Genomic DNA, 12,373 nt, shown 5'->3' on the forward strand with positions numbered 1-12,373 from the left:
GTATGTGCATTGTTTTTTAGACAGTGCTATTACACATGTAATGGAGTACGGTACAGTGTAAACATAACTTTTATATGCACTGTGAAACCAAAAAAGAGTATGTGAATCACTTTGCTGTGAAATTTGCTTCATTATAGCACTCTGGAACCAAACCACAAATTTCTGAGGTTTGCCTGCAATTTGCATTGATATTTATAGCCAAGAATTGCAAAGTTCGGGCATTTTCCCATGTGATTGTCCTAGAGCCCATATACTGTCATTTTTGAACTCCCCAAAACGCTTTATAATAATAAATTCTTTGTGACTTGTCTCAGACTTCTTTAAGTATTAATGTTAACAGTTTTAGAAATAAATGCATACATGGAATTCCATCAACTTCTTTTTCACAAATATTAACTGAGCATCTACTGAGTGCCAAGCCGTGGAGACACAGAAGTGTGCCTAAAGTTCTAGTGATATGAAACACATAATAGACAGATAAACAATGACTATTCATGTAGAGATAGTGCAATAAGGAAAAATAAAGGAACCCAAGGATCTATCAGCTTTTAAAGGGTGTTCCCACAAACTGTCTCTGAGCAAGAGACAGTTGAACTGAGACTGTGTGGAGATAAGCAGCTAGAATTATGCAATGAGAATTATCCCAAATTAGCTAGCAGTGAGCTAAGAGTAGTCCAGCCTTAATCCAAGTGGATATGGCTCTACCAGATTTAAACTCTCCATAAAGTTAATAGTATCTTCTTCCCTCCCCTACTCCAGAAAAAGAGGCTGCAACTATTCATGGGCCTCAAGTTTGCCAGATATTGGGCATCTGGCATTCTCATTATTAACTGTTACAAACAGATGGCACCTAAGTTGACCACCTGGAGCCCAAGCAATATTTTTTTTTGTATAATGTTGCCTCATGCTTGCCTCATTACATTAGTCACGAGCAGAACTAATAGGAGACATATATACATATGAGTTTATTAAGCATTAACTCACATAATCACAGGGTCCCACAATAGACCGTCTGCAAGTTGAAGAGCAAGGAGAGCCAGTCTGAGTTCCAAAACTGAAGAACTTGCAGTTCAATGTTGGAGAGCAGGAAGCATCCATCAAGGGAGAAAGACGTAGGCTGGGGGGCTAGGCCAGCCTAGCCTTTTCATGTTTTTCTCTCTGCTTTATATTCTAGCTGTGCTGGCAGCTGACTGGATGGTGCTCACCCAGATTAAGGGTGGGTCTATCTTTCCCAGTCCACTGACTCAAATGGTAATCTCCTTTGGTAACACTCTCACAGACACACCCAGGATCAATACTTTGCATCCTTCAATCCAATCAAGTTGACACTTATTATTGGCCATCACACTCATAAAAACTAGAACATCATCGCTCACCAGGAGTACAATGCTCAGGATCAGGGAACCCATATACCTGTTGCTTTCCTGCCTCTGAGGTCCAGCCTGCACCAAGTGATACCACAGGTATTCACCTCCATCCTAGTGACTCCACAGACCTACAGAGGAAGTAAATCATCCAAATAGCTGAAGAAAGAGCATTCTAAGGAGAGAGAATAGTCAAATAAAGCCTCTTGGTATGTTTAAGAATGAGCAGGAAAACCATTGTTTGTGGAGCACAGTGGGGAACGGGGAGAGTGGCAGGAAACAAGATCAGAGAAGCCAGCGGGGCTCGGATCATGGCCAGCGTGGTCATAGTAGAAACTTTGGATTTTGTTCTAGGTAGTATGGGAAACCATTGGAAAATTGAGAGCAATGATCCTAACATTGTATTTATGTTTCCTAAAGGATACTTCTGCCTGCTAAGTGATGAGTAACTTGGGAGTGACACAAATAAAGAGAAAGCATTTAGATAATTATTATAATAATCCAGGCAGGAGATGGTAGCAATGAACAATTATAGTCCATACATAAACTATGGAAAAATTTTGTTATTGAAAAATTTCAGTATCCCATTTATTATTTTTTTAGAAACAACTAATCAATAAACCTTATCTTAGTTTATTACTTTTCTCACTATGTAATCTACACAATAGCTGAATATCATTGAACTCAATCTCTCATTAAAACTGAACAATAATATCACAGAAGATAGTTATCTCCATTTTTACAAGTTCAAAATGATAAAGTAATATGCTAAAATCATACTTCTATTAAGCCCTTTCCACTGCATTAAACTGCTTCTGTATTAATATCCTAGAATCACTTTTGTTTGTTTTTGTTGGTGTGTTTATTCTAGGCTCTGTGAGAAGTATAAAGAAGCATAATATACTGTTGTTCTGGTCATAAGTCTGTAAATAAGAGTACAGAGCATTATGTGAGCGAATGTTAAATAAATGTTTTAGAAAACTTCTAAGTGCCCATTGGTTCCAAATATTGAGACTATGAGATAACAGTTACTTTTACCATTTGAATCTATATATTTTTAAAAATATAATACAAAGTCAAAGTCAAAAACAAAATACTGTTTACAACATATGTGACAGAAAATTAATTAACTCCTAAATGCATAAAGAGCTTTTCCAAATCGATGGGAAAAATTTGAACAGCCTGATTTCAATAATTGGCAATAGACCTAGATAGGCAATAGGAGAAATGGGAGGAGGCTCAACCTGCATGATAAAAAAATAAATCTAAATAGTCATGAAATATTTTTTACAAATCAAATTAGGAATGTTTTTATAATGAATATACCCAGGACTGGCAGCTGTTTAGAGAAAATACTCATATGATAGTGTATTTTTTAAAGTGCACTTATTGAAAGCCTTAAAAATGTATGTACTTTAGCATAAAATCTGTATCTATGAATTAATTCTGTGGAAATGATTATGGATGGGTGTAATGGTTTGGTTTCAAAGATTTACCCGAAAATTTGTGTTGTGTCTGGGTCCCAATAGGAAACAGATTATACATTCAAACCAGGATGGCTTTAGTTTAAAAGGACTAATTACAAAGATGTATGCTGAGATTAAGCGAACTGCAAGGTATGGTGCAGAAATCACAGGCTACAAGCTGCAAGGTTGGTAGGAGCACTAGGTCTGAAGAGAGGAGAGCAGGGGAATATTATCAAAACTTAAGGAAGCGTTCTGTAGCTCGGGTCATCTTGAGAAAAGTAGAGTGACCTTTGGTCAAGAGACACAGGTAGCCTGAGTCAACTTTGCAGGGAGGAAAACTCCTCCTGCCAGGGCTACCTATTGGCCCAAACCACCCAGAATCATAAGACATAGGCACTGTTTTTTCTTAGAAACAGGATCTCAGTCCATCACCCAGGCTAGAGTACAATGGAGGGATCATAGCACATTGCAGCCTGGAACTCCTGGGCTCAAGCAATCCTCCTGCCTCAGCTTTCCAAGAAACTGGGACTGCAGGTGTACACCACCATGCCCGGCTATTTTTTTTTTTTTTTATTTTGGTAAAGATGGGGTCTGACCATGTCGTCCAGGCTGGACTGGAGCTCCTGGTTTCAAGTGATATTCTTACTTGTGCCTCCCAAAGTATGAGACTTTAAGTGTGAGCCACTATGCCCAGCCTCACGGGCACTATTGATAGAGTAAGGTCACAGAGGTCAATTTTCTGTGGTTGAAAAGGTTGGTCAGGATATAGGTGCAAAAGCAACATCTCCAGCACAGCAGCAACATTTAAATTATAAAAATTTGGAAGGCCAGGCGCGGTGGTTCAACCCTGTAATCCCAGCACTTTGGGAGGCCAAGGAGGGTGGATCACCTGAGGTTGGGAGTTTGAGACCAGCCTGACCAACATGGAGAAACCCCGTCTCTACTAAAAATACAAAATATTAGCTGGGCGTGGTGATGCATGTCTGTAATCCCAGCTACTTGGGAGGCCGAGGCAGGAAAATTTCTTGAACCTGGGAGGCGGAGGTTGCAGTGAACCAGGATTGCACCATTGCATTCTAGCCTAGGCAACAAGAGTGAAATAAAAAGAAAAAAATTGGAAACCAAATTAATGTTCAACAATATAGGACAAGTTAAATAAACTCTTGTACATCTATATAGTGAAATACCATTACACATTTAAAATGTTGGTGTCAAAATAGAAGTATTGGCCTGTAAAGATATCTGCATTATTTTGTCAATTGGAAAAATGCAGTGTCCAGCCCCACAGGGTCTCGTGGGTGTTCTTTTGTGTGCGGAGATGATAGATCGTAGAAAAGAAAGAAGCAAGAACACAGAGATAAGAGGGTAATTCAGCTGGGCTCGGGGGACCACTGCTACCGAAGGCCAGAGTCCAGCAGTGGCCCCGAAAGCCTGGACTCACTGATATTTATTGTATACAAGGCAGGGGGGCAGGGTCAGGAGAGTGATGGGTAGGGGTCAAGCAAATCACATTCCAACAATACGGCGGGGCCACGTGGGTACAGTTCAGGGGGTCACATGGGTATAGTACAGAGGGTCACGTGGGTACAGTACAGAGGGCCCCTCCCTCTCAGGTAGCCACTTCAAGGAGGCGAGGCACACACGTCAGTATGTTTCTGTGCACTTATCACAGAGATCAAAAGGCCTTTAGGATTCCTCTATTCTTACTTCTCAAGCTTCTAAAAATTTACAGGGAAACATCGAGTGGGAAAGTGGAACATGAAAGTGGACAAGGATGGTGACCATTGGAGTACAGCATCAAGGAGAGGTGTTTAAACCCCTGGATGCCTGCGGGTCGGCCTGACTAGTGTCAGACCTTCCTCAAGAGCTGGCAGAGCAGTTTTCTCAGAAACTCCCCAGTGAAAGGGAAACTCCCCCTCACAGCCTGCTAGCTAAGTAACGGGTAACTTCCCAGGTGTTGGCCTTACCGCAAGGCATTTATTCTCACCTCCTGATCACTTCTCACAATGTCCCTTCAGTTCCGAATTGTATTTCACCTGATTATGTCTATAGTATAAGACTAAAATGTTCTTGCACTAAAGCAAAGATTAATAGAAATAGTGATGTAATAAGATTGATTATATAATTATGTGATTGAATCTCATATCTATTCGGTGTCATTTCTATAACTAAGTAATCAGTAAATATATAATTGCTACAACTAGGTAACCAGTAAATCTATTTGCTATCATTTTTATAACTAAGATAAAAACTATCATTTTTTATTATGCTGGGACAGAGTGTGCCTTCAGTCTCTTGCCATAGTATCTGGGCAACTTTCTTCCCACAGAAAAAAATTTTAAGAGATTAGAAAGGTTGATTACAATCAATCTGTGTTTCAAAACAAAACAAAACTTCCCGTGTGTGTATATGGAAGCTCTACATAAAAAGATACAATAATATTTGGCCACCTTTAGTTTTGCCAGCTAAGATTTTGAGATAACAGATGTATATTGATAGAGTATATTTTTTTTAAATCCAACGTCTTTTTATATATTCCTGATTTAGTTCAATCTGATTAAACAAAATAACATAGCAATAATGATTGCTCCTCATTCCCGTAGACCATGTGGATGCATCCAGATGTGATGCAGAGAACTGTTCATGCTGCATCCTTTCAGAGCATGGATAGAAGACCTGGCTCAGAAACTGTGCCCTACAGGACAGAGATCATTGGTGAACAGGCCAGGCAGTTGCCCAGTCATTTTGCTTAGACTTGCAAAAGCAAAACAGGAGAGAATGCAAGAGCAAAAGAGATTAAATTTCAAGCCATTAAATATTGGCTCCAAGATTTACATTTTAGCCGATAGACATTGGCTCCAGACTGGCAAAGCTGCACTGTCCGTAAAGCTCTTGGTACTAATCCACCTGAGAGCATTACGATGCAACAATGTTTGGTGTTTTGTTTTGTTTTCCATAAAATTAAGGAATGTGATTGAGAAGAACCCTGCTTTATCAGAACAGATTTTTAATACAAATTAATCTTTGTTTTTTAAAAGTAGGGGTGATTTCTAAAATTTGTATTTGCTGTGTTTGGTAAATAACAAGGTGGCCAGAGAGATTGCATTAATTATCTCTCTTTTTATCTATTTAAACAGATTTTCTTCAGTTCCTATCTACTACAAAACCTCAATTTTTTGAACTTTAGTTTCGCCTGTCAATAAAGAAAATTTGGGGAGTCCAGAGAAAGAAGCATGGCTTTGTACCTGAGTGATGAGGAGCGTGTATATAAAGGAGCTAACCCTTTAACTTATGATTCACATAAAATTACTATTTGTCCAGGGCTGGTGAAGGAACACCAGGCTTGGTGCTCAATATTTTATATATTTTATCTTGATAAGGATTATTTTTTCTCATCTTGCAGCTGAGAACCTGAAAATCAGAGATTCTCAAAGTCACACAACATGAAAGAATTTATGTGTGGTGGCTGACACACATAAGCATTTAGATAGAGCATATTAGCTAAAATAATTACATTGCTAAAGAAATGACTCAAGTATAGGTTTGGGAGTTGAATGAAAGTATTTTTAAGATCTTTTTGAAGACTAAATTTCTATGACATTAGTACATGGTATGGCTCCATGGCATAAAACAAAGCAAAAAGAAAAAGAAAAAACCTTCATACTTCGACACAATAACATTAGCTGCGTTAGCACAGGCTTCACATTTCAGCTTCCATGTGGCGTTCGGTGAGTTTTTTCAGCTGTACTCCCCTCCCATTTCCGATTTTATTTTTTATCGTCTTTTTATAAAGAGAAAAGTCTGGTTGTCTTGATTATCTCTTATTACTTACAAATAAGAACATGCTTTCATTTACTGAAATTAGATCCCCATTCACTGTGTTGGCACACTCTAGGCTGTCTTCTCCAGAGGGTTTAGGGCCTGTTAGATGGCGCACAGTTGGAAATTGGTGGCATTGAGTCGCTGCCAAGGCTGGCAGACCTTTAAGATGGCATCTGGTGACCTTTTGCTGAGCCCCCTGGGTCCTTCATTTGAGATTTTATGTTCTCAGCAGGGGTGTAATCCAAATCAAATGTGAGATCTGGTGAGCTGGAGTTATATGGGAGGTGGGGCCAGCGGGGGATCTCTACCTTGCTTTGGGCAAAGGATGCTACCTGACGCCTTTGCAATGTTTCTTTCTAACCCTGAGACTCTGTGCTCTAGTGGAGGGTGACTCTAATGGGCTGGTTTGCAGAAAGAGCCCAGTGAGAGGGGGAACAATTGGACAGTTTTCTCCTCATTTATTTATCATCCAGCAACACAGTAATCCTCGCTAATTGCTCTCATTCCTGGATGACACTAAACTCTTCAGGGCACCCCCAGAGCAGCAGCTGAGGTCAGAAGTACATATGCAGAAGCTAGCTGTGTCTTGCTTCCAAGATAGTATTGATGGCTTTTTTTTCCCTTCTTTTGAAATGGTAAATTTCTATTTCCAGTAATGTAGGTAGATAGTACACAAGCCCAGAAGAAAGAACTGTGAGTTTGTGAACAACATAACAACCAATGCGTGTTGACAAATTGTTTGTGCTAACCACAGACACATGCTGTTTCTCAGCTAGAGTCATTTTCATAATTTTTAAAGTGCTATGTATTTTTTTAAAATACAGCTTTTACTTGAAACAGATTTAAGAGGTTATTTTTGGTTTTACATCTACAGTGGCTGTTCTAAAAGATAGGCAGATACGTTTTACATTTCTCCAGCAATTCTGTCCAGACACAGCCCACAAAAGGATTTTGAAGGTGATTAAAGCAAAGATAATCCATTGTCCTTGCCTTTATCCAAAAGAGTTAACTCCCTGCCCCATGACCATTTTTGTCTTCAAATCTTGCACTTCCTACTTTGGTTACCTGCTCCTGTACTTTCAGCTCCTCACATAATCCCAAACCTCCATGGACCTTCCTCTGACTCTACTGGCAATAGGATCTGAGTCTGTGCAATGAAGTAGACAGGTTTAAATCCTGGCTCCCCTACTGAAAAGCCATGTAAATAGAATCAGGCCAATCACATCAAACGTCCTGGTCTTATTTTTTTCATCCTAAAATAAGAATAATAGGAACATCTGACTATAGTGTTGATTTAAGGAATACATCATCTAATGTATATAAATAAGTACACTGTGGCTGTCATGTTAAATGTTCAGCAATACTATTATTTTTGTAACCATTGCAAACCACAGTTATTTCTTTCTCTTATGAACTTCAAATAGTACTGAATCCTTGCAATGTCCATTTGGCATTTATTTATATGCTAACTGGATATGTTTCATATTACTTACATAAATTTTATACCAATCTAATACTTTACAGAAATATAATATACATATGTTGACATAAAAGTATACCTCATAAGTCTACCACTCACTGAATTTTCACAAATATATACTCGTGCAAGGAACATCCAGATCAAGAAACAAAATGGTACCAGCATCCCAGAAATCCATTAGGCTTTCTTCTGGGCTATACATCTCCCTTCAAAGGTAACCACTATCCTGACTTCTAGAATCAAGTTTTACCAGTTGTTAGCTTTATTGTTTGCATTCTCTTTAGACAACCAAATGAAATTTGAATTTCTTCAGGGCAGGGAACATATATGTTTTCTCCCATTGCAAAAACTATTTGTCAAATGTACAATCTCCTTCTCATATTCTGGTCTTGCACTATTATCATTTGAGTGTGTTTTTCTGGCAAAGCCCCAGCTCTGTGTGAGCCCCACTGTCTGCCTTCTCTGCATGTCCACAAGGACTACTGGGTAAAGTGCTATTCACCCTCTCAAACTGATTTCACAAAAATCCACGGTCTCCAACCTTAACTGGCCACTCGGTTGACCCAACCAACATGTCGTATTTTTCTGATTACCTCTCTTCCACTCTTCATAGCAGCTCTCCCAAACCATTTGCCCTAATTCAGAATTTCTATCCTACCCCAGAGACCCAAGGTAACCATACCTTGTTATCAGAGAGAAAATTCAAGCTTTCAGCAACTTGATCAACCTCTTGTCATCAAATGTACAAATCTGCCTACATCCTTACCTATTTTCCTACAACCTTATCCTGAGGTTTCCTTTCTGCCTCTGTCCTCTCAATGACTCCCATATCGTCTTGTCAAGGTCCATCTTGTATATAACATCAATGATATCCTCTCCTTTTCTGTAGTTCAACTGGCTATTCACCATTGGCATTTCAACAGGTTAAACTCCCTACCATCTTTGAACTGATACCCCCTCTTTCTCCCTTCATGCAGCCAAACTTCTTCAGAGAGGTCTTTATACTTCCTGTCTACAGTTGCTTATCCCTGCTCTTTCTTCAATCTGCTTCAGTCTAGCACCCACCTACATTACCTCATTGAAACTCACCATACCAAAATTCCTGACTCCATCCTTATGTCTAACCCAATGGACTCTTTTCAGAATTTTCCTTTCTCAGCAGCATTCAATACTGTTGTCCTCTCTCTGGAAACATCCTCTTGCTTTTCTACAAAGTCTTCCTTCTACTCTCCTGATTTCTCTTCTACTTCACTGGAAATTTTTTAAACCACTTTTTAAGGCTCTTCTTTCCTCTTTAAATGTGGGTGTCCATCAGAGTTCTTTCCTAGGCCTTCTTTTTCTCTTGTGCTACCACCACCAAGAGAGTGACTATAAAAATATACATACATTCAAATTATTGCCCATGATTTGGTCTTATTCAAATCAACAGTATTGGAGTTCAATAAGTATTATTTAAATCAATGAATATTATATTCAGACAACATGATATGCTTGTAAATGGATGTTTTCCATTGTATCTATAAATAACAGCTAGAATTTATAGACTGCCTTGTAGGTACAAGGCATAGCTACTTTGAAACTTATTTTTTCTGATTATAAAATAATATTTTCTTATGTAGAAAATTTAGAATAATAATACTATAAAATATAATATGACATGATGTAGTGTAATAGAATGCAATGTAATACCCTGAGTTCTACCGCCCAGAGATACTTATTGTTAACTTCTGGCAGATTGTTTTCCAGATTGAATAGGCACATGTGTTACACACATGCATTTTACACAGTTGAGACAATCATATTTTCACTTATTTTTATAAGTGGACTTATACTTGTGTCATTAAATTTTTCATAATTTTTTAAATAACTATACATACCCTATTATGAGCAAAGAATGAAATAGTCAAACAGCTACCTATTATCAACTATTTAAAGTTTTCCAATTTTTTGCATTTTTCCCCTTAATACACATGCTTAAAGATTGTTCTACAATGTCAGAGTTTCTGCTTCTTGACGCTTAATATGTTTTGCCAGGTCACCCACTGTAAGAATTATATCTGTCTTCTATGTTTAAAATGGTACCTTGTTACTGTTTTGATTGGTAAGACTTTTTGTTATTAAACAAGGCTGAACCTTTAACTTTGTTTGTTATTTGAACTACTTTGAATCGTCCTACAGTTTTTTCTCTTTCTTTTCTCTGTTTAATATTAAACTTAAATGAAAGGCTACCAGGAGAAAAGGAAGTGTCAAGGCAAGAGGCACAGAGCAGAACTGAAGCTGACAGTTTTGACTTTCTATTCTAAGGCTGAAAATACCTGTTACATTTACAAGTAAGAAATGTGATAACCATTAGGGTTCAATTTTTGTACTGACCATTTCTTACAGTAAGCAGATGGATAGATTATGAGTATAAGGAACAGGGCAAGGAAAAAGGTAAAGGCCGAAAAGATAATATTAATAACATATTCTTGCTATGGTTAATGATACATAGACGAATAACCAATGTTTACTTCCACATTCCACTATGCTGAGTTACTGCTGTTCACAACAACAAACTAACACCTTCCATTCTCATGCCAGCCTAGTGCATGAGGAGTGTGCCTATGAGTAACAAAGTACAAAATTCTTTCTTCACAGCAATGAGAATGAGAACTTTAATACAGAAACTCAGACAATGCACCAGGAACCAATGACTGATAATGCGAGACAGATGAGCAGAGATCCCCCAGCTCCCATTAACTTCACTGATCAGCAAACCAATGTTAATCTAGATGATGTGAAAGAGAACAAGCACACAGAGAACAACCAGAAATCAGAAGACAACCAGAAACTACTAACAGGAGTACATAATAGCAGATTCCTGGATGGAAAAGTGAGTAACAAAAAATAACCAAGTTTATCAAGATAATTTATTAGGAAAATACAAATAAAAACATAGGTTCACACCAAAACACACTGTACAAATGTCCATTGATATATTTTGCAGGAGATAGAAATTAGAATCATTTTTTCCATCTCAAAATGAATTTCAAGGTCATTTTGTATATTGTATCTTTGCTGTCCAACAATGGAGTTGGTCATGACCACCAATGAAGTTGGTCATAACAACCAATGGAGTTGGTCAACCTATTCTGCCTGTGGTTAGCTCAGTGATACTCAGTAATACAGTGATAAGTGTTACTATACATGCAAAGTTGGGGCGTGTTGGAGAGTAAGAGTCTGTCTGCTTTTACATTATAAAAAAAGTTTATTTTAAAAATACAATGCAACCACGTCTAATTACAAAAAAAATTATAGACCCCAAACTCTGTTGATAGAAATATATATCACTGCACTCTAACAATCAACCAAGCAATTCATAACAAACTAGATAATGATGAATCTATATGATTAGCAATTTGTAATTAAAAAGCAAATAAAGCAGCAATTGAAAACTGGATCTAAATCGAGGGAAAACTAATGATTCATTGATAACAAAGTACCATTTCCAAAATTGCTGAAATTGCAATTAAACAGATACATAGAGTAGGAGTTTTGCAATGCTGCCAAGCATTAAGTGGCAGCCAGATATTTTAGTAAAATACTGAATTAGGGTCTGCAGTAAACTCTAACATAACTATTTTTAGTTTGTAATTTTAATAGCCCTTTTCAAATCACTGAGCTACTAGCTAGTCTTTAGTCATATGAGAAAATGAATGCCTATGGATTTGTGATCTTGTGCTCATAAGAACCATGCAAAGGATCAAATTTTGGAGTGGTTAGCAGCCTATCTATGGACCTCAGACTATACTCTGTAAGTTCTAGTTGAACACTGAAGACCAGAAATGAAAGTGACTTTCCCAAAACATGAGTGGCACAGATGGAGCCGACACTGAAGCCTCTTAGTCTCCATTTGGCTGAGTTCTTTTATTTAGGCCTTCTTTACAGCAAAAGATAGTGAATCTGCAGATGTGATATAATCCGTTATGAATTTCCAAAGACCTTGGAACTTTTTACCCTAATTTTGATTCTGGCATTAATATATTTGTTGCATTTGCTTCCAAAGAATGACCTTGGTAATATGGTTATAAAAGACTTTATTATTGACTAATTTCTTCCAGGTAAATTTTATTATTTACTCTTTCAAATTAACCCTGTGAGGCAGATGCCATTGTTATTTCTACCACCATGGCATAGACGATAAAACCAACATTCAGAAAGGATAAAGCAACACATAAGTGTGCACATAAGATATTCATCTA

The 12,373-nt window shown here is 37.8% G+C and overlaps 1 protein-coding gene across 1 annotated transcript in view; it reads left to right on the plus strand.

Annotated features, from left to right (window-relative positions):
* Positions 1 to 12,373, plus strand: part of CUNH1orf87 (chromosome unknown C1orf87 homolog) — an 81,751-nt gene that overhangs the window by 7,657 nt on the left and 61,721 nt on the right. Inside the window, exon 3 of the mRNA XM_032296836.1 lies at positions 10,770 to 11,004. Coding sequence (XP_032152727.1) covers positions 10,770 to 11,004 — 235 coding nt within the window. The remainder of the gene's footprint in view (positions 1 to 10,769; positions 11,005 to 12,373) is intronic.

The sequence above is a fragment of the Sapajus apella genome, unplaced genomic scaffold, assembly GCF_009761245.1.
Source record: "Sapajus apella isolate SASKATOON/1434 unplaced genomic scaffold, GSC_monkey_1.0 scaffold36, whole genome shotgun sequence".
Lineage (NCBI taxonomy): Eukaryota > Metazoa > Chordata > Mammalia > Primates > Cebidae > Sapajus > Sapajus apella.